The 20810-nt window shown below is 43.4% G+C and overlaps 1 protein-coding gene across 11 annotated transcripts in view; it reads right to left on the bottom strand.

Annotated features, from left to right (window-relative positions):
* Positions 1–20285, bottom strand: part of sox6 (SRY-box transcription factor 6) — an 832058-nt gene extending 811773 nt beyond the window's left edge. For 4 of the 11 annotated variants that reach the window (XM_072466401.1, XM_072466405.1, XM_072466402.1 and 1 more), the window contains exon 1: positions 15306–15463. Coding sequence is in view for 5 of the 11 variants with exons in the window: in XM_072466411.1 (XP_072322512.1) it covers positions 20207–20262 (56 nt within the window). In the remaining 6 variants the exon portion in view is untranslated. Of the gene's footprint in view, positions 1–14135; positions 14362–15305; positions 15471–20206 lie in introns of those variants that run through there. The other 7 variants (XM_072466409.1, XM_072466410.1, XM_072466411.1 and 4 more) reach the window with 6 other exon arrangements.
* Between the last annotated feature and the right edge of the window lie 525 nt (positions 20286–20810).

Genomic DNA, 20810 nt, shown 5'->3' with positions numbered 1-20810 from the left:
AGTTTTTTTTTAAATTCACGAATGAAAACACAACTAAAATATCCAAAAACAGACTTGAATATTCTTCTTTAAAATTAGCTTCGGAGGTGGTTTTTTAAATTCAAAAAATATTCAGTTCAACAAAATTAAACTGTTTCCATAGCCATGACGTTGCGTTTTTACTTGGAAAATCGCTGAAGGAATATTCAGACCCTGTGGTGGTGTTAAGGGGGCTGAGGGCAGATCAAAAGTACAAACCATAGTTGAGCTTTTAGGATGTAGGACTCTGCCTATACAGCTCCCAGCACAGTCATGCCTTTCATTGTAATAAACTATCTGCTAATAGAATTGTTTAACACTATGGTGGGTGGAATACTCATGAAGAAGGAAAGTGCATTTTACACTATTAAAAAGAACCTTATGGCTGAAGGAATTTATTAGCTTCTGGAGACATACAAAGATATGTAGATTAGATACAGTTTATCATTTAGTCACGTGGTGCAAAGCTCCAACAGGCACAATTATATTTTTAGATAGGATTTATGAGGAAAATGGGTCTGTTTTTATTATTCTAGCATTAGAGCTAGCTCTTACGGTAAATTTAATAAAGCAAATGGCATTCCAATGCCTGCAAACATTGAATTCTAAAATACCAAGACTACGCTTTTTTAAGGTGTGAAGTGTTTTTTTCTTGTTTATAAATTTAGAATACCCAATTCATTTTTTCCAATTAAGGGGCAAATTAGCGTGGCCAATCCACCTACCCTGCACATCTTTGGGTTGTGGGGGCGAAACCCACGCAAACACGGGGAGAATGTGCAAACTCCACACGGACAGTGACCCAGAGCCGGGATTCGAACCTGGGACCTGGGCACCCTGAGGCAACAGGGCTAACCCACTGTCCCACCGTGCTGCCCCTGGTCGCCACCGTTTTTAACATTCCAGACCTAAACATTAAAATTTTAAAACTATGCAAACTGATACATAGCACAGTCAGCCACAGATAAACACATACCTGATATAAGTAAAGTACACCAGGCACCAAATCACTTCTCTCTTGACACTAAAATACAGCTAACAATGCCTTTGCATACTAACTGTCCGTTTATCGGAACTCAATCGCAGTAACGATTACCTAATACCTTCTGTGGATTCACAAAACTACAATCTACAAGAGGAGAAAGAGTGAAAATAATAAAAGCGCAAATTGTGTTTTCATTGGTTGGAACTCCAGACTGAAAGGTGGGCCTTTACTGCGGTAAAGGGAAGCATTTAAACTTTATTTAACAGCTGAATTGTGTATTGATAAATTGAGCTCCCCTAATGCCAAAGAGGCAAGGTCTGCCTCCGTGGAACAGTGTCCGTTTCAGAATATATTCCTGTGAAATAAATCGCTGACAAGATTCAGTGTTGGTGCTTAGAACAATGTCTGTTAGCCTTCGCCCTCTGTTTACACTTGTGGTTGCCCTCTAGGACAGTTTAGAAATGCTTTTTTTTATGGTGTGGTTAAAGCTGACATGAAAATTGCACTTGAAACAAGAGGCGACAGGCCAATGAGCTCCCTGTTTGGGATCTCGCTATGCTGCTTATTTGGAGGTTCAGTCCGGGAGGGGGGGGGGATGCTGAATTTTACATTGTCGCTAATGGCAGCTCTGGTGACGCATGGGTATTTGGTTCCCAGGCTCTGCAAGAGGCATGCAGTTAACATTCTTTACATTGTCGGCGGTGACAAGAGTACAACCTGGATGCTGCCAGTGGCAAATTGTCCAGGCGACACCATACTGTGATCTGAACTGAAAACACTCTCAGAGTGTTTACACAATTCTCTACTCCAATTCAGTACACATGTCAGATTGTCAGACCAGCGTGCAGACTGGATTTTTTTTCTCCTTGTTCCAGTGTTGCATACTTGAAAACATAATTTTCTGTTTGATTTTGTGTCCAAAATTATTGTTTTCTTGTCCGTACCAATTTGAAACCGATACGTGCACTGAACAACGAGGGATCAACAGATGGGACTTATACTGCCAGTTTCCTTTTGGTTCCAGGCAGAAAATAATGAAAACGGTTCTTTGTATGTCTGAAACTCATCTGCACCCAAGAACCCATCATATAGTAATAATATAATAATCTTTATTGTCACAAGTAGGCTTACATTAACACTGCAATGAAGTTACTATAAAAAGCCCCGAATCGCCACCCTCGGGCACCTGTTCGGGTACACAGAGGAAGAATTCAGAATGTCCAAATTACCTAACAGCACGTTTTTCGGGACTTGTGGGAGGAAACCGGAGTACCTGGAGAATGCGCAGACTCCGCACAGATGGTGACCAAACCCGGGAATTGAACCTTGGACCCTGGGGCTGTTAAGCCACAGTGTTAACCACTGTGCTACCATACCACCCAATGAGGTAACCGTCAAACAACCTCTATCTTCCTGATCATATTAGTTGGAGACTAAATATTGACAGTGAAACCAGGGAGAACACGTCTCGAATTTGATACAAGTATGCGACGGGTTCACAGACTGACCTCGAACAGCATAAGTTTCTGACGTATAATTATATTCCAATATTTTCCAATTTCCCATAGAAATTACTAAAAGTTTGGTCAGAAGCCTTTCGGAAGAATGCAGACCAAGATCAGGGGAATAATGTTCACTACACGCTTAAGTGGGGTTACTGGGTACGGGGATAGGGTGGAGGTGTGGGCTTGGGTAGGTGCTCTTTCCAAGGGCAGGTGCAGACTCGATGGGCCGAATGGCCTCCTTCAGCACTGTAAAAATCCTATGATTCTACATACAATATTTTCTGCTCCCTTTGACAGCTGAAGTCAGGAACTTGACTGCAACCACATTTTAACTGACCCAACAACCAAAGAGGTTCCTTCTCTTTGAAAGAATAACCTAAAGCTGTTGATGGGACAAAATATTTTGGCAACTTGGTGAATTTAACTGCATAATAGCCTGAGTGTGTGTTGAAGTATTTTGGTGTCACACAGGAGACCATGGAGTCCTGTCTGTACAATGGAATTACTCATAAATAATACTTATGTCATTACAGGTGTCAGAATTTTTAAATGGCAGTGTTTTTTTTTTAATGCTGGCCCCGGTAGTCTCTTTTGCAAAATTGAGCAGTATCCAATTCATTTTATTTATATAGTTCAATGCACTCTAAAGTTAAGGTGTCAAGTATTTATGTGGATGCACAAGATGTGGCATAATATGGGAGGGATCACACCAGCAGTGGGTTTCGCACTTGCGTTTTTAAGTAATGACAAGTAGTCCATTAACAGGGCATTTATTACAGGCTAATTTGTATGACAGGGGCAAGGCCTTAACCAAATCTTGTCAGTCATGTCACAACAAAGTTTTATGCGATTATTATCTACAAGGCCCAGTCAATCGGTGGGAATTCCTTTCAAATGTATCAGCATATGTTAAAACATTAATTTACAGCACTGTGAGGATGGTTACATAAAATTCATTGGTTAATTAAAAAAAAAATTTAGAGTACCCAATTTATTCTTTCCAATGAAGGGGCAATTTAGTGTGGCCAATCCACCTAGCCTGCACAAATTTGTGTTCTGGGGGTGAAACCCACGCAAACACGGGGAGAATGTGCAAACTCCACACGGAGAATGACCCAGAGCCGGGATCGAACCTGGGACCTCAGCACCGTGAGGCAACAGGGAATTCATTGGTTAATTAAAATTTGATGGACGCCCAATAACTTAATTCTGACTAGATTGGGCTCAAGAAAATGTGCTCCCAATTATTTCTTGCCTGAATATAATCCTTGTAACTACATGTTGTTCCAACACAGCACTTTTAATGGAGAAGAATATCCCAAAGTCTTTCACAAGGGTGAAATTTCAGAAGTAAACAGAAGTTGGGAGAACAGTTAGAGGAGCTGGCTAAATGTGTGGTTAAAGAGACATTTTTGAAATAAAAAGTGGGAGTGATGAAGCTCGGCAAGTGGGAGGGTTCAGAGAGTTACAATGTGCAGGGACAAGGTAGCTTATTAATAAAGGTACTCTGACCAATTGCAAGGCATTCAACAGGGCTCACATAATGTTGTATTCTGCATTGCCGTTTATTACCATATTTAGAACCCTGACTGCTGCTTTCAAAACACTCCTATATATTTGTTATTTTCACAGCTTGCATAGACTGCTATGTTCACAAATATTCTCAATCAATCTGAGAGTTTTTACCTGTCAATCTCTCCTTGACATTAATACATGATGTTATTCACACTGAATGATTAATAATGTTGACATCATTATTGCAAGTTTATTAAAAAGTGATTTCCAGTTTTCTAATGCCTCTGGGTAAATGCACTATTTACAGTTGCATTCAGCTGGTATCCAAGGTTCAATCTCAGGTCTATTCTGAGTTATCTGATCACAGTTGGGGTAGTAGGAGGGTTCTATAATTAACAATGTATCCTGTGGTAGGAAGGTGGAAGGAAATATTCTTTATTTATGAAATATCTAAAAGGACATTTCAAAACATTTCAAAATGGTCATTATGGAAAGTGCGATAGTATTCAACTTTTCTTCAAGGAACATGCTGCTCTCTGAGGTGTGCTCAATATAATTGTGATACATGTGATATTTACATACAATAGCCAGCATACAGCCTGAGGCTCTCTGCAGTTTCCAGCCCCTCATTGCACTTTGGCTGAAAAACGTTAGACAATTGCTTTTCCCTATTGCACCTCTGCCCCAAGCTGTAGTGCATCCCTCAGCATGTACTTCTGGACCTTGGAACATGCCAGTCTGCAACACTTGGTTGTGGACAACTCATTACACTGAAAGACCAGAAGATTTCGGGCAGACCAAAGAGCTTCTTTCACTGAGTTAATGATCCTCCAGCAGAAGTTCATATTTGTCCCTGGGAACAACCATAGAGCACAAAGTCCTGTGCCATGAAATTGCTCGGATGACCCTTGGCAAAAACCACTGCATCTCTATCCAGATGTTCTTTGCAAAGGCACTGTCCACAATGAGGCGTGCCATCGTCTCTTCCCCACCACGGCCATATTGAGGGCAACTTGCGGTGACGCAGAGACTTCAGGGGGGAAATGTCACAACTTCAGAAAGAAACGTGCAAAACCTGCTCCTGCTGTGCTCGATGGGGGTTGATGTCAAGAAGTACCACTAAGGGGTGAGGAGCCGGCAAGTCTCACTCGTTGCCTCAAAGACCTCCAGGGTCACCTTCCAGTCCAGAGTCTGCTTTGTGGAAACAGATGAGATGTGTATATATTTCTTCTTCCCAAACTCTCTTCACAAAGAGTTCTGTGATCAACAGCCTAAAGAAGAAAGACAGCTCGGCAAAGTCATTGCAGCCTGACATATTGAGGCTCAGCAAATCCTTTTGTGCTGGATTGGATGATGTGAAGCCCACAGACAGCATGGTCTCCAGTCCACCCCTGCCTTCTATCATACAAGCCTTGGCGACAGTTAGCTGGAGAGCCTGGACATAATCCTAACTCTGGTTGAGTTGACTAAGGCTATCAACTTCTTTGAGATGAGTAAAGCTCCCAGAGCAGTGGTTTCCCATTTGAGTTGCATTCAGCTCTGTGGGATTGGACCAGTCAGACCTGCTGCAAGTGTACGAGAGTAAGCTTATGAACAGCAGCATGTCAGAATCCATGAAGAAAGGCATCATTACCCTTATCTACAAGCTGAAGTGGGCAAGGGAGGAAATTAGAAATTGGTCCTAGTGAAAGTGGTCTACAAAATTCCGTCCAAGATCATTGCCAGTCAGGTCAAGTCTGCTCTCGAGTTGATAATCCACCATCACTTGGCCTGTTCTGTACCAAGCAGGAAGATCCCTGGCAGCCTTGCGCTGCTCAGGGATACATTTGTTATGTGCAGGATAGGAGATGGGGAGCACGGCATGGTGGCGCAGTGATTAGCATTGCCCCATCATGGCACCGAGGACCAGGGTTCGATCCCGGCCCCGGATTACTGTCTGTGTGGAGTTTGTCTGTGTCGAGTTTGCACATTCTCCCCTGACTGCTTGTTCAGGATATGTGAATTGGCCATGCTAAATTGCCCCTTAATTAGAAAAAGAAAATAATTGGGTACTCTAATTATTTTTTTAAAATGTAGGGGGTGGGCACCTGCCTCATCTGCCTTGACCAAGAAAAAACCTTTGACAGAATATCACACACCTACATGATGGGTGTGCTCTCAAAATGGGGTTTAGGCAGGGAATCCGCAATTGGATCCAACTGCTCTACACAAACACCAATAGTGCAGTTTCAATCAATGGGTAAGGATTGGAAAGCTTTCTGATCAAATCTGAACTTCATGCCGGGCTGCCATCTCCCCTCTGTCCTGTTCATGTGCTGTATAGCACCTTTTGCAAAATCCATCAGGAAGGGTTCGGACATAAGAGGAGTGATGATCCCCTCTTGGCAGATTGAAGAATTTTGTGGGGTTTCAACCTTATTTATAGAAAGGTCCAGAATTGAGGCTTGTGTCGCTCAGAACCAAAACATGGCATTACTGTGTTGCACAAGATAGTATTTCCCTATTTTTCTTCCAGTGTTATGAGCAGTTGAGGATGGGTAAGGATGGTTCTTCTCTTCTGGCAGTGTAGGATGATGTCACAGTCTTCTGCTCAGATCCAGTATCATTGTGCAGACTGATGGGCGTCTGTAACCAGTTCGAACTGGCCTCAGGAGCCAAGGTAAATCGTAGCAAGAATGAGGCCATGTTCTTTGAAGCGTGAACAGACCAATCCTTTGTTCCCTACATTGTCAGACCAGATTATGTGAATGTACTGAGGATAAGGTTGGGAGAGGCCATGACATGCGGCAAAAACTGGGAGAAAGACATAGCCAAAATGAGGTTAAAACTGGGCATGTAGGAATGATGCTTCCTCTCCATTGCGGGTAAGACCCTCAGGCTTGAGGCACTCTCAGTGCTGCTGTATATGGCGTAGGGGTGGTCCATATACCCATCCTGTGTCACAGTGGTCACCTGAGACACTTTCTACTTTTACAGGTCAATGATGGATTGTGTCCGCAGGGCTACCATGTATAAAGCTCTATAAAGAGGGGGAAGAGACCCAATATCACCCTTATCCTGACGGCCACCTTTGTGTGCAGCTGCATAAAGCTGTGCATAGACCCTCTGTAGACAATCACAAGTGTCACTATGTGCTGAGTTTCTACCTGCCCCAGTGTTGTGAAGGATGGGTCAGTTCACGTTGCTACAGAACACTCCAGGTAGTTGGATTATGCCATCTCACCTGTTCCTGATGGAAACGTTTGTGCAGAAAAATCCCATTCGCCAAAAGTCCATCAGGCAATGGGTCTGCACGTAACATCCTCGAGGCTTTGTGGGAAAAGGAGACCGTGGAGTCTGTTGGATGATCCCCGAGCCGACTGTCAAAGCCATTTGGCAGAATGCCTCATCGCCAGAACTTTCAAACAAGCACCAAGGCATAGCTTGGCTGGTGGTGAGAAGGGCCCTCCATGTCAGATCCTTCATGTATTTTTTCATTTCCCACTTCTGGTACCTAACCAATGGCCCTATTGGACAATGCACATCTGGACGCTGTATGAAAAGAGGATCAGGTTCAGCGATACTCTTCATGATCAAACTGCCTGTCACCACTCACATATTTAAGAGACAATTCACAAAGTCAAACTCCATTAAGAGGGTTTATGTGAGTAGAGGGGAGAATTTTGAGAAAAATAAAACATCATTCTACAGAGATGTGCTAGAACCCAAACACATGAGAAGCTGGTATTGTGTAAAATCTATGCCCCACTCATGACAATAACCAAAACTCACTTGGGACGTTGTTGTTTAATGAATTGTCAAGTGTAGCCATCTGCAAGATACAATCATTATACTTAGGTGGCATATTGAGGCTGGCTTGACTTGAAATGTTTTCACAATGACAAGGAATTTGTCAGAAATGAAATGCATCTGGTGTATAAGGTCACCTGTGTTGTCACCTGCTTGTTTGATGCCAATATGCCAGAAGAAAAATCAGAGTGGAGCCAAAATAATCCAATGATGCACCAATATGCTTTTTGTCTGATATACTTAATTGACCATCTGAAATTGCTCCAATCTCCAAGATCCATTAGTTTTGCACCCTCAAATTAAAGAACCCTGTTTGTTTCTTTCCAAATGTAGCCCATTTAGAAGAGCAACATTCATAATTATAATACCACCAAGGAGTTCACAATTCAAATGAAAGTCCTGTGAGAATTCTGTGCAACCACCATTATACTCTACTGAAATCTCAGTGACAGCAATGATCACTATATTTCATTTTGCTAGATGCTTGGGCGAAAACTCTAATCAGGACAGTGAAGATTTATTGCTTGTCAGAAAAAAAATAGTTTCACCACTGCCTCTTAACATTAACAGATATCATTTGGTAATGGGTGAATTCTATAGGTTAAAAAAAAGAGGCAAATCATTACTATAAATCACAGGTTGGAGCTTTTACCAGTTTAAAGAATTTCCAGCTGAAAATAAACATTCAGTCCAGTTAACAGTGACCACAACTTTCAGTCTATAAACTGAATATTTGGCCCCTGGGTTATGGAATTGAGCTTAGGTGTGCAATAATACCCCCCGCCTACAAATCAAGGTATTATAACACACTCCTAATCACTCTGCAACCACTGGGTCAATAGTTTACAGCCAAAGCTCTCAAGTGTAGTCAATAACTAGATAATATATCTCATGCCTCTTGATGAACTCAATATATTCCATTGGATTCCAAATTAAATAAGGCATAAGAGTCAAATGCTACCTAAACACGGCAGGTTTTTTTTTTTAAAATGCAGCTGTATGACTGTGTGCACAAGGTGCAGCCTTGGGATCTAGCTGTTAATTACTATTGAACTCTCTGAGGATTATAGAAGCATATTTGCATCATGTCAAGGATACACACATATAGAAAATCATCTTCAAAAATGGGCACTTTCTCCCCAGAGTGCAAATAATTAAACATTATTCCATTTGTGCACCTAATGCTTTTGCTTTTGATTAGTCTTCTGTTACAAACTTGAGCACTGCATGTTTAATAAGAAATATGATTTGTCAGCAAATAATTACTTCCACATGCTAATGAAGTCAAGGTTACTCCAATTGTATTTCAACTGTTTAACAAAAATGTGAAGCCATTAAGTAGAAATAGAAGTAACTTGTGTTACAGATAACTGATGATTGCTTTTGATTACATTCTGGCAATACGTCTTGTAGGTTTGATCATGCTATTAGGCTTCAGAGCACTTCACATAAGAGAAACATCTTTCAAAAAAAAAAGCAAAGAGCTGGTGCCTGCTCCCTAAAATGGAATATTCATACTGTATTGAGAATTGCCTGAACTTCGATAAATCCTTAAACACACGTCACGTAATGTATGCGTTTTAGCTGAATCTACTGACAAAAATAAATCACATTAATTGTAAACTCCTAAAATATTTGCACTTTCGTCGGGGTCGGTTTGAGTTCACGACCATACGGTCTAGGTGTACTTTTCCAAACTTTATGACCTGGTTTTGGAGAGGGCTGCCTTGACCATTTGCCTAACACACAGGGGAGCATTTTCAATAGCTCTTCGCTTCCTGCCCCTACACCCAGACTTGCTGCTTCTAACGCTTCTTCTCCCGCAGCAGCAGGATGAACTAGCTTGTCGTAAGCAGACTGCAGTAGACTGAATCTCGCAACAACAACAACAACAAAATCATGAACACCCTCCCCTCCTCCTGAGCATTCGGCAAGTCCAAGATTCACCAAACTTCAGCTTTGCTCCCTGAACAATATCATACACAACAGGTCACCACATATGCCTGTTCATTTTTTTTTTTAAACAACTAGTTCTCATATATCAATGTTTTCGAATCTGAGGCGGGGGAAAAGGTTGCAATTTTGTATTCCAGCAGACCCCCACCCTCTATTTTGCATGTGTAGTGATGGAAGTTATGTCGCCCAAGCTTTGTGTTTGATGTTTAGATCTCGGACGATGCCAGGCTAAAATTGCAGTGAACTTCCAGGGGGGGGGGGGGGGGGGGTGAATTGACAGCCCCGGCACCACACTGTCCTTTCTGACCCACTCGCATCGCTGCTTTGACTTGTAGCCGCTGTGATAGGAAGTGTGAGCTTCTGTCAGGCAGGCCAGCCCTAACCGCTCCCCCGCTCGCCCAACAGCCCACTCTTGCTCTCTTGCTGTCAATTCCCTTTTGGTGTGATCACATTTCCATTACAATTGAACACTAGTCCTCAGAAAGAGAATCGTCTTCTTTCTCCACGCTCCATTGAATGATTTTATACTTTAATTAAATTAATCCTTCCATCCCTTTAAATTTCGTCTCCATTTGTTCTGGATTGCCCCCCCCCTCCCCCCTCACCCACCCATGTCCATTAAAATGCTGCATTCTCCCTTTATCCTTTTTGTTTCAACTTTCCTCCCCCCACCACCCCCCGCCCCTTCCCTTTTCCTACGTCCTTCCCTTCCACTCCTTAACTGATCTGATTTTTAAAAGTCGCCGTGCCGGTTATCAGCACCTCTGTCCAGTTATCAAGGCAAGGGAGAGGAATCAGTCTGGGCCACTGCCGGTGCTTGAGGATGCTCAGAGGTGGGCCCCACCTTTCCACTCAAAGGAAAATAAAGTGGTCGGCGCTGTCTGTACCTGTGATTCTTAAAGCTCACTGTCGATATAAGTGGTCTCCCAAGGGATGGGGTGGGAGGATCCAACCGGGCTATGGATGGAATCTGGGAGGAGGTGATGGCGTGGCCGGAGGAGAACTGTACAGCTCAGGTGAAATATTTCAAACTAGGAAAATATTTTAAAAGTAAACACGAACAACTCGCAAACCTACCCGCCTGACCTGAATTCACTGGAGTAAAAATGAACCCACAATCGCCTGGATTATGTCGGTCCCGCGTTTATATTCCAACGGTGCAGAAAGGAAGTTAACCCTTTGAGTGCTGGTGGGTATCAATCAGGGCAATGAAAAATTCAGTTCCGTGGTGACCTTGAATTGAAATGTCACACCTGGACAAAGCTTTCTTAAATTTTGAGCAGGTAGCAGCTCATCCCCCCCACCCCCCACCACGCCCTCTGTAAAATTAAATAAGTCTAATTCGCTTATTTCAACTTATAAATTTGACATGTACTAGGCCCCGTCAGATGACATTAATTATTTCGAACGTATCCCATTTTAGCCAAATGCAGTGTGGCTGCCAGTAAAAGTATTCATTTCCAATCATAATAAATAATCAAACTATTAGTTGGAGCAACATGGTCATGTGTGGATCGCAGTTTTTGCTAAATGCTCATTTACAACCCAATTAATTCAGGATCTTTGCCCTGATCCAGAAGCTATAGACATTAGCAAATGACTCGGTCGACATATTTACAGAAATCAAAAACAAAGGGCTTTGGTTTGTTTCTTGCTCGTTAATAATGAATATCTTTCGCAGCTCACTTCTAACTTTCGAACTTCAAAAGGTTACTGTCCTTTTAATTCCCATCACCTTTAAATTATTCAGCATTTCATTTCATGTAAAATATGACGAAGATATTAAATTGCGCCTGACTGATGGTCCCTCTTCAATTTTGCCTTTGATTCATATTCTCATTAAGTTCAATTTGTGCTTTATATTAGACACGTTCCTCGGACAAAACAGTAATGATGTTGTTGCACTTTCACTCATTGGAAATGGGTGCACTGTGCTCTATTTTTAAACAATCTTTGCACACCGCAGTTTGGCTGAGGGTTGAAATGTAAGAGATTTTGAAAACCAGGTTGAGTTGCAAATGATCACAGTTCAAATAACAAAACCCGGTTAAAATGATACGTGAAACCCAAGGTTATTACCTGAAAAAGACCTTGATTGAACAGGACGGTAGCCAGCAGTAATCAATACAACTCAACCGTCCACTGGGAGAATTAAAATCATTTCAAAATTGTTCTCTGTTTGTTTTAGTTTGGTAGCTGTTCCTCTATTTCCTTTGCTAATAATGTCTAACTTTGTCGGCATTTTTATTAGTTTATTCTAATATCCAGCAGGTATTCATTCCGTCTGTCACACAATAAAACGTCAAATTGGAAAATAAAATTAATAGAATTTCTCCAAAAGAAGTGTGGTACATTATGATACACTTCATTCTTGTTCCGTCATAGCATGCCTAGATTCTAAATATATGATCCTGCCACTTAACGTTGCACTCCCCATTACAATGCCGTATAGAGCATAGACTAAACTAACGCCATATCGTAGTGACATAGTCTTTGTCAATCAACAATTTAAATATCACACTCCTGCTGTTGACTCCAAACTTTAGTCTCGTATCTCCTCCCTAGGTGTTTATTCTGTGAAATATATACTGCCTTAATCAACTGGCCCTGCTGTTCACGGCGTTTGGCCGTAGATGTTGAAGAATGTGAAAAGAGAATTACTCAAGACTGAGTGGAGTCTCTTCTTAAGACGCCTCTATTGAGATCCGAGACATTGCAGTTTAGCCTTGGAGTATGGGCACAATCTGCTGAATTTGCAATCTAATTATAAATGTGCCATTTGGACCTCCTTTCAGCTTCAGTGCCACCATACCTTATGAGGGAAGTTACTTTAACAGCAAGCAACAAGTCAGACAGCTGTTCAAAACAAAATGCCATTACCAGATCAACTTTTCCCTAACACTGGGACTAGCTAGGGTATTGTTTTACAAATAGCCTTACAGACTGACTTGCATTATGCACAACGAAGAATAGTTATTAAGTGTGGCCTAAGCAACTTAGGGAACCGTTTCATGAAATCAATTTTCACAATTGATTGCTGTACAAAGAAATCACGTGAAAACAATCAAGATTAAATGTGATTTTTGAAGACTGTTGTTAACATATGGGGATTGTTTAATACATGCGCCACATAAATGTTTTCTGCCAGGCTCATAATGCAAGGGTTACTTATTCAGAATAAATTATCTTGTCATTTCAGCAGATAGGGTGTAAATGTATATATATATGTATGTGTGTGTGATCGTGTGTACAGTTTTATATCTGATGATATCACTAATATAGAGGTTCAATGTGTTTAACATATTACCATCATAATTTCAACGCCGTGTTTGCCTTTGTGTCTAATATTAATCTCCAATTATGAATCAGAAATGCATTTCACAAAGGGAAAAATATTTATTTAGACTATGTACAGAAAGATATAGCTTTGTCACTCTGGGCATTTTGATGACATGCAAAATCACTCGAAGGTGACAATTCTTAAGTGCATTAGTTTAAATTCTGAAAGCGGCGTGTGCGTTATGCTATATAAATGAGGGATACACTGTATTACAGATCACTTCTAAAAGCCTTACAATAAACAGATGTAGTGTGGTTTAACACGCTGCTTATCTCCGTTCAACACAAGCGAGTTATTTTTTAAATTTCTGGCGAAAGTTTTGACTCAGTATTTTGGGAAACACCCCAGACCCAGGAGTCAGAAAGGGCTAATCTCTTGCCCCCAGACAACTTTCACACTCGTTCTCTTTTTCTACCGCCCCGCCACCAAGACAAAATAATAGCAGGCACAACACCAATTGTCATTTCAAATATCCCTTCCGTCCCCTTTCCCCAGCCAACAAGAGTGTGAATAAAGGAAGGTCAGTTATCAGATCGATAACATCAGTGCTTCTGACTGTTAAGCAGGCCATGTCCCAGTTCGAGATACCAGTTAACGCTTTCCCTCTCCTGTCACTTAATGCGCGGAACGATCATTCGGGGAGGACAGTTCTTTTTTTAAAAAATATTTCAGAGAAAATGGGTACTTTAATCGCATTACAATCAACGACGTCACCTGGCGGGGCCCACAGAAAAAATATTAGAATTGAAGTTTAAAAAAAAAACACATGTCAATGCATGCAATATTAAAACTAAAATAACCAGAAAGGCAAACCCAATCTAAATAAATCAAATATTCAGATTTAAAAAAAAAGTAGTGTTTAAACCTGTAAAAGTACATAAAACTTTCTAAACAATATAGCTTTTGTCATCCAATCGCGGTCCACGCAGTTTGAAACAGAAATCGTGGTGTCCTGAATTGCATCTATTATCCGAAAATATCTATATTTTTTTATCAGTGTTGGTTCAAAGTAAAATTTACCACTCACGTTTGTCCCTTTTAGTTGACAGAAGTGGATGATCACGCCAAGGAAGCGGGCTATATAGAAAGGTTGGGTATTGTCTCCTTATGGGTCGGTCACTAGATGCCTGTTTTATTTTAATTTACATGCTAGTGCATTCTTCGCAGATCGATTTGCATGACCCTCCCCAGACAGAAGTAACTGGAAATGCGATTATCTCACACGTCCGCGGGAGTGGATAAAGGCCACAGAAGTGGCAACTTTATAAACTTTTTTTTTTAATAAAGAAAAATAAAACAGTGCTTTAATGTGAACGTATGAACCTGAGGCAGCGCTTTTAAAGCCCAAATTGCAACTTTATAATCCTGCACTCTTTCAGCCTTTCCATAGCCGCTGCTTAACATATAGTACCACTGTGTGGTCAGAGTCGAAATTGCCGCCCCTATATTACCAGGGAACTGTTGCTAATATGTTCAAAGACAGATAGGCTGCTCAACATCAACTCAAACTTTGTCATTATTTCAAGATGATGCCGCGCATTATTGTTATAATTTTTTTTAAAAAACAGCTAATCTGAAAATCGTATTTTTGAACTTGTCTCGAAACGTGTGTGGATTCCTCCGCCCCTCCTACCCCAGAATGGAAGGACAAACTCTCTGGTTCCTAGTGAAAGGGGAAAGGGGGAAGGGTGTGGGGGTGATCCGAGCGGTTTTGGCAGGAAGAGGGGGTGGCGGACGGAAAAAATGGGGGGGGGGGGGGGGAGGAAGGTGGAGGGGTGGCGAGGGGAAGAGAGGGTGGTGGTGATAGGGTGAGGAAGAGAGAGAGAGAGAGAGAGACTTCTTTCCTGCATGTGTGTTTAAGAGGAATACTCCAATCTGCAATAACTCGCACGGCTCCTTCGCATTGTAAATGGTTAAATGAGGAGAGGGGAGGGGAATGTCGGGAGGAGGAGGGGGAGGGGGTGGGGGTACAGAACAACCTCACGGCGCGCTTGTCCCTTCCGGACAGGCTGACCCTAACCACAACGCAACAACAACAGAGACGGGAGGAGGGGGAGAGAGCCACCCAGCTCCCAGCCACAGAACAGCCCTGAAGTCGAGACCCGGACAAATGTACACGAGCAAAGGGACGTTAGACACAACAAGCAAAACACACACACACACCAACAAAAACACAGAAGGGGTTTTGCCCGGTTACCTGAGTAGCCAGTCTGGCGAGAAGCAGCTCCTTGCTATCCCGTGTCGTTAGACGTGTCTAATCTTATTTCTACAATTTGAAACCAATTTATATATATGCAAAAAAAAACAAAAGAACGGAAACGAAGAGCTGAAAGTCAGCTGGAGCTTCCCCAGGCCATGGAGGAGAGGGGGGGGGGGGGGGGAGGTTTGGTTGGTCGGGGGGTTAGAGGTTGGGGTGGTGAGGGGGGGGGGGGGGGGGGATCGCTGGTAGAAGTTGCTGATGGGCTTGCCGGAAAACCAAATCTTGCTTATTCTCTGTGAAAGAAGTGAAGGCGATGGTTAGTGCTGTCAATCTTGACGATCAATTCCAGCGGCCATGTCGCAAGTATTCAAAGCATTTCCCGTCGTGCAACATCAGAAAGTGAATGGCCAGGGCACTGATGTTACTGCTCCCCCTCGGAAGCAGCCTTGATGTCTACTGCTCCCAGGACCAGCACATAAAGAGAGAGAGAGAGAGATACACACACAGAACACACACACACACAGATACAGAACACACAGAGGGAGGGAGAGATCAGGGATTGAGGCGAAAGGGGACGAGATCGGCCAGACACACACACACAAACACAGCTTGACCACCAGAGCGATTGCTGAACTTCGCAACGCAGCACAATAACACTGAAAGGGAAACTCAACTTCCCCTCGGATCGGCGCACAGATCTTGCCTCCGAATCACCGCATTCAATTTAGAAATCCTGTCCACTTCCGAGCCTTGAACTTTGGAGACAACAAGTTCTTTCATTTCTTTTTTTTTATAAAAGGGAGGAAAAAAAAGAAAAACAGCGACAAACGACCACATTATAAACGCGCCTGCCTTGGGGGGGGGGGGGGGGGGGGGGGATGTGGCTTTCCAGAGAGCCATCCTGAACAAGGTTGGAGACAGGCAGCGGGGCTGGGGTGGGGGCGCTCCGCGGCTGGGAGAGAGGGGGACACTGAGAATGGGTTCAACTTATCCCGGGGAGAGCTGCGATTGGCAAGGCGGCGAGTGAGCGCCTCCAGAAAGCTAACGCGGAGCACTCCACACCCCATCATCCGCTGCCGAACGTTTGGAGCTGGTACCGAGCACTGGGAAATCTGATAGAGTTACACATTAACCCTCTAGCTGCCACTTTTTCTACCGGCTCCACGTTAGTCATTGCTTTTCTTTTGCTTCTCTTTTTCTACTGAAACGAGCATTGACTACATTTTTAAGCCCCCCCCCCCCCACACACACGCACACACACATTGGTGCCACCCTGTCAGGTATTAGCGCCACGCAATCTCTCTCAGATACATTCAATTCAACTCCTTGCCCAGCATCGTGTACCGCCTCTGAAACATTGACCGTCTCTGGCTGTGTGACTGAAGTTAATCCCCTCATTGTCAACCAGCGTGGAGATCGCCGAAACCGGCATAAAACCGGCATCAATGATACGGACATGTCACCAAGTGATAGATCAGAGAAGGGTGCGGTGATTCCCCCAATCTGGAAATCACACTGCCAGGAGAAATGTATTGATTTCAGACAGATAAGGCAAAAATCGCATTTTGGGGAACAAAATTACACCCCCCCCCCCCCCCCCCCCCCCCCCCCCCCCCCAGTACACACACACTTCCCCTCCTGCCTTGGCAACTATTATTCATACAGTTCTCTATTAAAACGATGCCGGGATAACAAACCCTCTGAACTGGTGTATGTACTGAAATAGTTTATTAATTGTGAAAAAATGCAGATTGCACAGAAAGGGAAGCCAGGCAACGCGTAACAGGTACGGGCACAGAACTAGTGCGTGGATCACTAACCTCCCTTACTCCAAAATGTGAGAGTGACACTCACACAAAGTGCATCTTTCCACTCCGATCGCTGTATGTATCTAACACATTCACCTCCATTGATGACAGATTGATATTTTTTTTAAATGCAACCGCGAATCGCTTAACGGCTTGCCTATATCAAAGATAACTATTCAACATCTTGATCGTAATCTTAACCAGGCGTAGAGGCTGCAGGCTGCTGCTTTATCCCCCGATATCGAGAAAAGGCTTTGTTTGATATTAAAGTGTTGCCTCCACCGTAAAGAGATGCTCGTCGAGCGACATTTTTGCCCATTCTGGGAACTTCATTAAAACTTTAAAACTCTGAAATAAATGTATTTTTGCAGACATTGTCTGACTTTTCTTTCAATGAGTGACATTATTTGATCAATATTTATTAACATGTGCCAGCGTCCAATGAAATATAACGAGGGACCCAACGCAGTCTATTAGTGCCGATTTATATCAATTGTACAATATCAGTACAAACCCCTCAATTAAATTAACACCGAGCTGGACATTCTGTCCGTATGCCCGCGACCCTACCCCTCGTGAACAGATCAGAGTCACTGCTTCCAAAACACCTCGTGCAAACAATCAGGTTCAGAGGGGTAAAAAGGTTTATCTAACTTCAGATAAAATGACAACTCTATTTAATATCACGATTCGGAGCCTCTGGAATAATCTGGAAATGTGTGCTTAACGTTTTGATAGAAATTGTACAGGTTGGAATGTCCTGCTGCCTAAAATGTCGAAGGAGACAATGCGTTCAAGGGAGCAATCTGATTACACGTGGAGGGTGTGTACTGATCCGGTTAAATATATAAAATCAGTAGTGTGAGGGGCGAGGGCGTGCGGGCGTTGGTCAATCGGGGTTAGAGGAATCTCCTTTCTCGCTGGTTTACTTTATTGTCACGGGTGGAAAGTGTAAGCGAATGGTACAATCGATCCTTGTTAAAAGTACAGCTTGTCACTAGTTCAAACTCAGGTATTCGGGCTGCAAGAGCGCCTGTTACCTGGGCTCAGGTGGATCCGATTACCCTGCCCGTGGGTAGGATGGGAGTGAAATAATGAGGGGTTTCCGGGGGTTGGGGTGGGGCGGGGGGTGGGGGGTGGCGTGAGTTGAGTCTTCGAGGGAGGGGACGGGGGGAGATTTTCTTTCAAGCAAGCCTTTAGTTTAAAACACAACTTTTTTTCCCTCTGGTTAGAATAAAGCAAGCAGCCACTGGAGAGAGAAGCTGAAGTGAGCTCAGGTCCGCGGCGGTGTTTGATCGGGAGCATCTCCTGGACACTGCAAGGGTGACAGGACTGTTCCTACTTCCGTGTAGGGTGAGAAAGTAATGAAGAGTGGGCAGGGTCAGTGCGGCACCATGTTCGCAAACAATCGCTGCCCTCGGGTTATTATTGGTCAAAATTCACTCTCGTCCTGATTTAAACTGCGGACAGAGTTGGTGAAAGTGAAGTTTCTTGAATTACACACAGTGACTTGGCGCCTAGGGCCAATCGCGAGCAGCTCCAAAGCGGCTCACTCCCATGCTTAATTCCTGCTCGAGGCAGTTTGTGGAACCTCTGGGCGTTTTCTGAAGTAACTTTTACTGCGCGGCATTTCTCTTGAACCTGGCAGCCCGTGCTAATTCCACTAAACCCAGGTTCAAAGACGTGCCTTTCATTTGCAGGTACGCGCAGCGGGCTAAGTGGCCGTGCCTGTATATGTGAGGGAGAGTATTCGGGGCTGTGTGCGCGGCTTGGAGCTGGGGCGCGCAACAGAATGAGTTGCCACTGGAGGGGGGGGGGGGGGGGGGGGGGGGGGCAGTTGACAGCCAAACTCTTACCAAACTGACAAGCGTCTCCTTTGAGAAACTGACGGCCGTCAGATGTCCCCATCAGGCAGGTTGACATTCAGATATTGGTGAAACCTCGGCACTTGGTCAGGCATGCGGATACTTGCTTTGCATATACCTTGGCGGGATAGGTAAGGCAGATCCAGGGCAAATCAGCGCCTCTCCTATTATTCTACCCCTGCTACCGAGAGGAAAAACAACCCCACCCTACACTGTCGCGATTATATACACTTTTTTTTAATACTCGATCGCAGCTCGCTTTGTAAAACATGTCCAACTTTTAGCAAGGCAATGCCAAGTGTGCGCTGCTGTCACTGACAGATTGGGTGAAATCGATACGGTTCGCACTCCTTCCTGCACCCCCCCCCCCTCCCCCCACATACACACACAACTGCTACATTAACATCTGACCTCCAACCTCATCACATCTATTACAACAATTTAAAATGTATATATATATATATATATAAAGCCACGGTCTGAACAACAATAGTTGTGCCTAGCACAACTGGGGTGCGTAAAGCTGCGAAACCCTGGCCAAAAGATGGGATGTGTGAAGGAATGTGGTACGATGATGAAAGTTATAAGTGAAAGTTAACCAGGAGAGCTGTTGGAGATCTTTAAAATAAAACTGGATGAAGCAAATTAAATGAAGTATAATTAAGAAGCAACGCATACTTAAGTCAAAGGAACTTACCTAGAAAACGTTTGGTAAATGTGTTCGGGCTCCTGGTGTATCTGATGGGTTGCTGACGATGTTAACAGTTTAAACAGTGGCCTGGCTCCTCTTTATTAATCATTGTTCACCTTTCTTTTTTGTAACTTGACAACCCCAGTGTGCACAAGTGACGGGGAGCAAACGCGCGATTCAGCAAGGCAGAGATGAGAATGTTGAAATGATGCTCAGACGGTCCAAGCACAACTATTTCTTGTCAGTCACTGACCGCAAGTTCAATGCAAAATTTTTTTAAAACACACACACAGGAATTAATTCAGAACTAGTAGCATGCAGCAGAAGATCTCCCTAGGAATGCGAATGTCCCCAATCCATAAAACAGGCTTGGAAGGAACTGAGTTTATAGATATAGCACAAGGTTCAAGAGGTTAAAATAAAAGTTGCCCCGATGCCTCTTTGGTGCTGGTGTGAGCACAGTGGCACCAGACACACATACACACAGCACTGTAAATAACATTGGCATGCTAATAATAGGATGGCTGTACTTACAAAGAATGAGGGCTGGATGCTGTTGGAAAAGCAGTTTGTGCTAATGGAAGAGTCATGCAGGCCGATGTGAGAGGAGTGGCACTGACAGGCTGGAGGTTTACCTTTACCAGCTGATTCTTTAGCGTCAGCTCCCCCCTCTCCACTCACCACCCCCCCCCCCCCCCGCACTCACACACCCTAGCCTCTGCCTTTCATTTTCACATTCCCTTTGTTCTATAACACACACGTCACCATTCTGCACCAAAAAATGAATAATTAAATCAAACTGTGCATTGGTTCCACGGCATTTCACTTACCAACCAAGTCCAGGACAATACTAGTTCCTCTAAAGAATGGGAAAAAAAGGATAGGAAATGAATCAAGTAAAATAAAAGGTCTTGGAAAAGGGGAGACTGTCACTTTCACTGAACTCATTCACTGAAATTGGAGTTGCTCAGAATGGGTTGTGGGGGTGGAAGACAAGCGATGTCAGCCCGGATTAATTTTTACTGACAAGACAGAACAGTCAGAAGTGAAATTGACCAGGCGCCGAAATTCGCAACAATAACAAGAATAAACAAGTCCCCAACTTGAGAAAGGTTTCTGGAACACACGTGCCCATGAA

Source organism: Scyliorhinus torazame, chromosome 10, assembly GCF_047496885.1.
Source record: "Scyliorhinus torazame isolate Kashiwa2021f chromosome 10, sScyTor2.1, whole genome shotgun sequence".
NCBI classification, from domain to species: Eukaryota; Metazoa; Chordata; class Chondrichthyes; order Carcharhiniformes; family Scyliorhinidae; genus Scyliorhinus; species Scyliorhinus torazame.
This window is presented reverse-complemented; position numbering and strand designations above follow the sequence as displayed.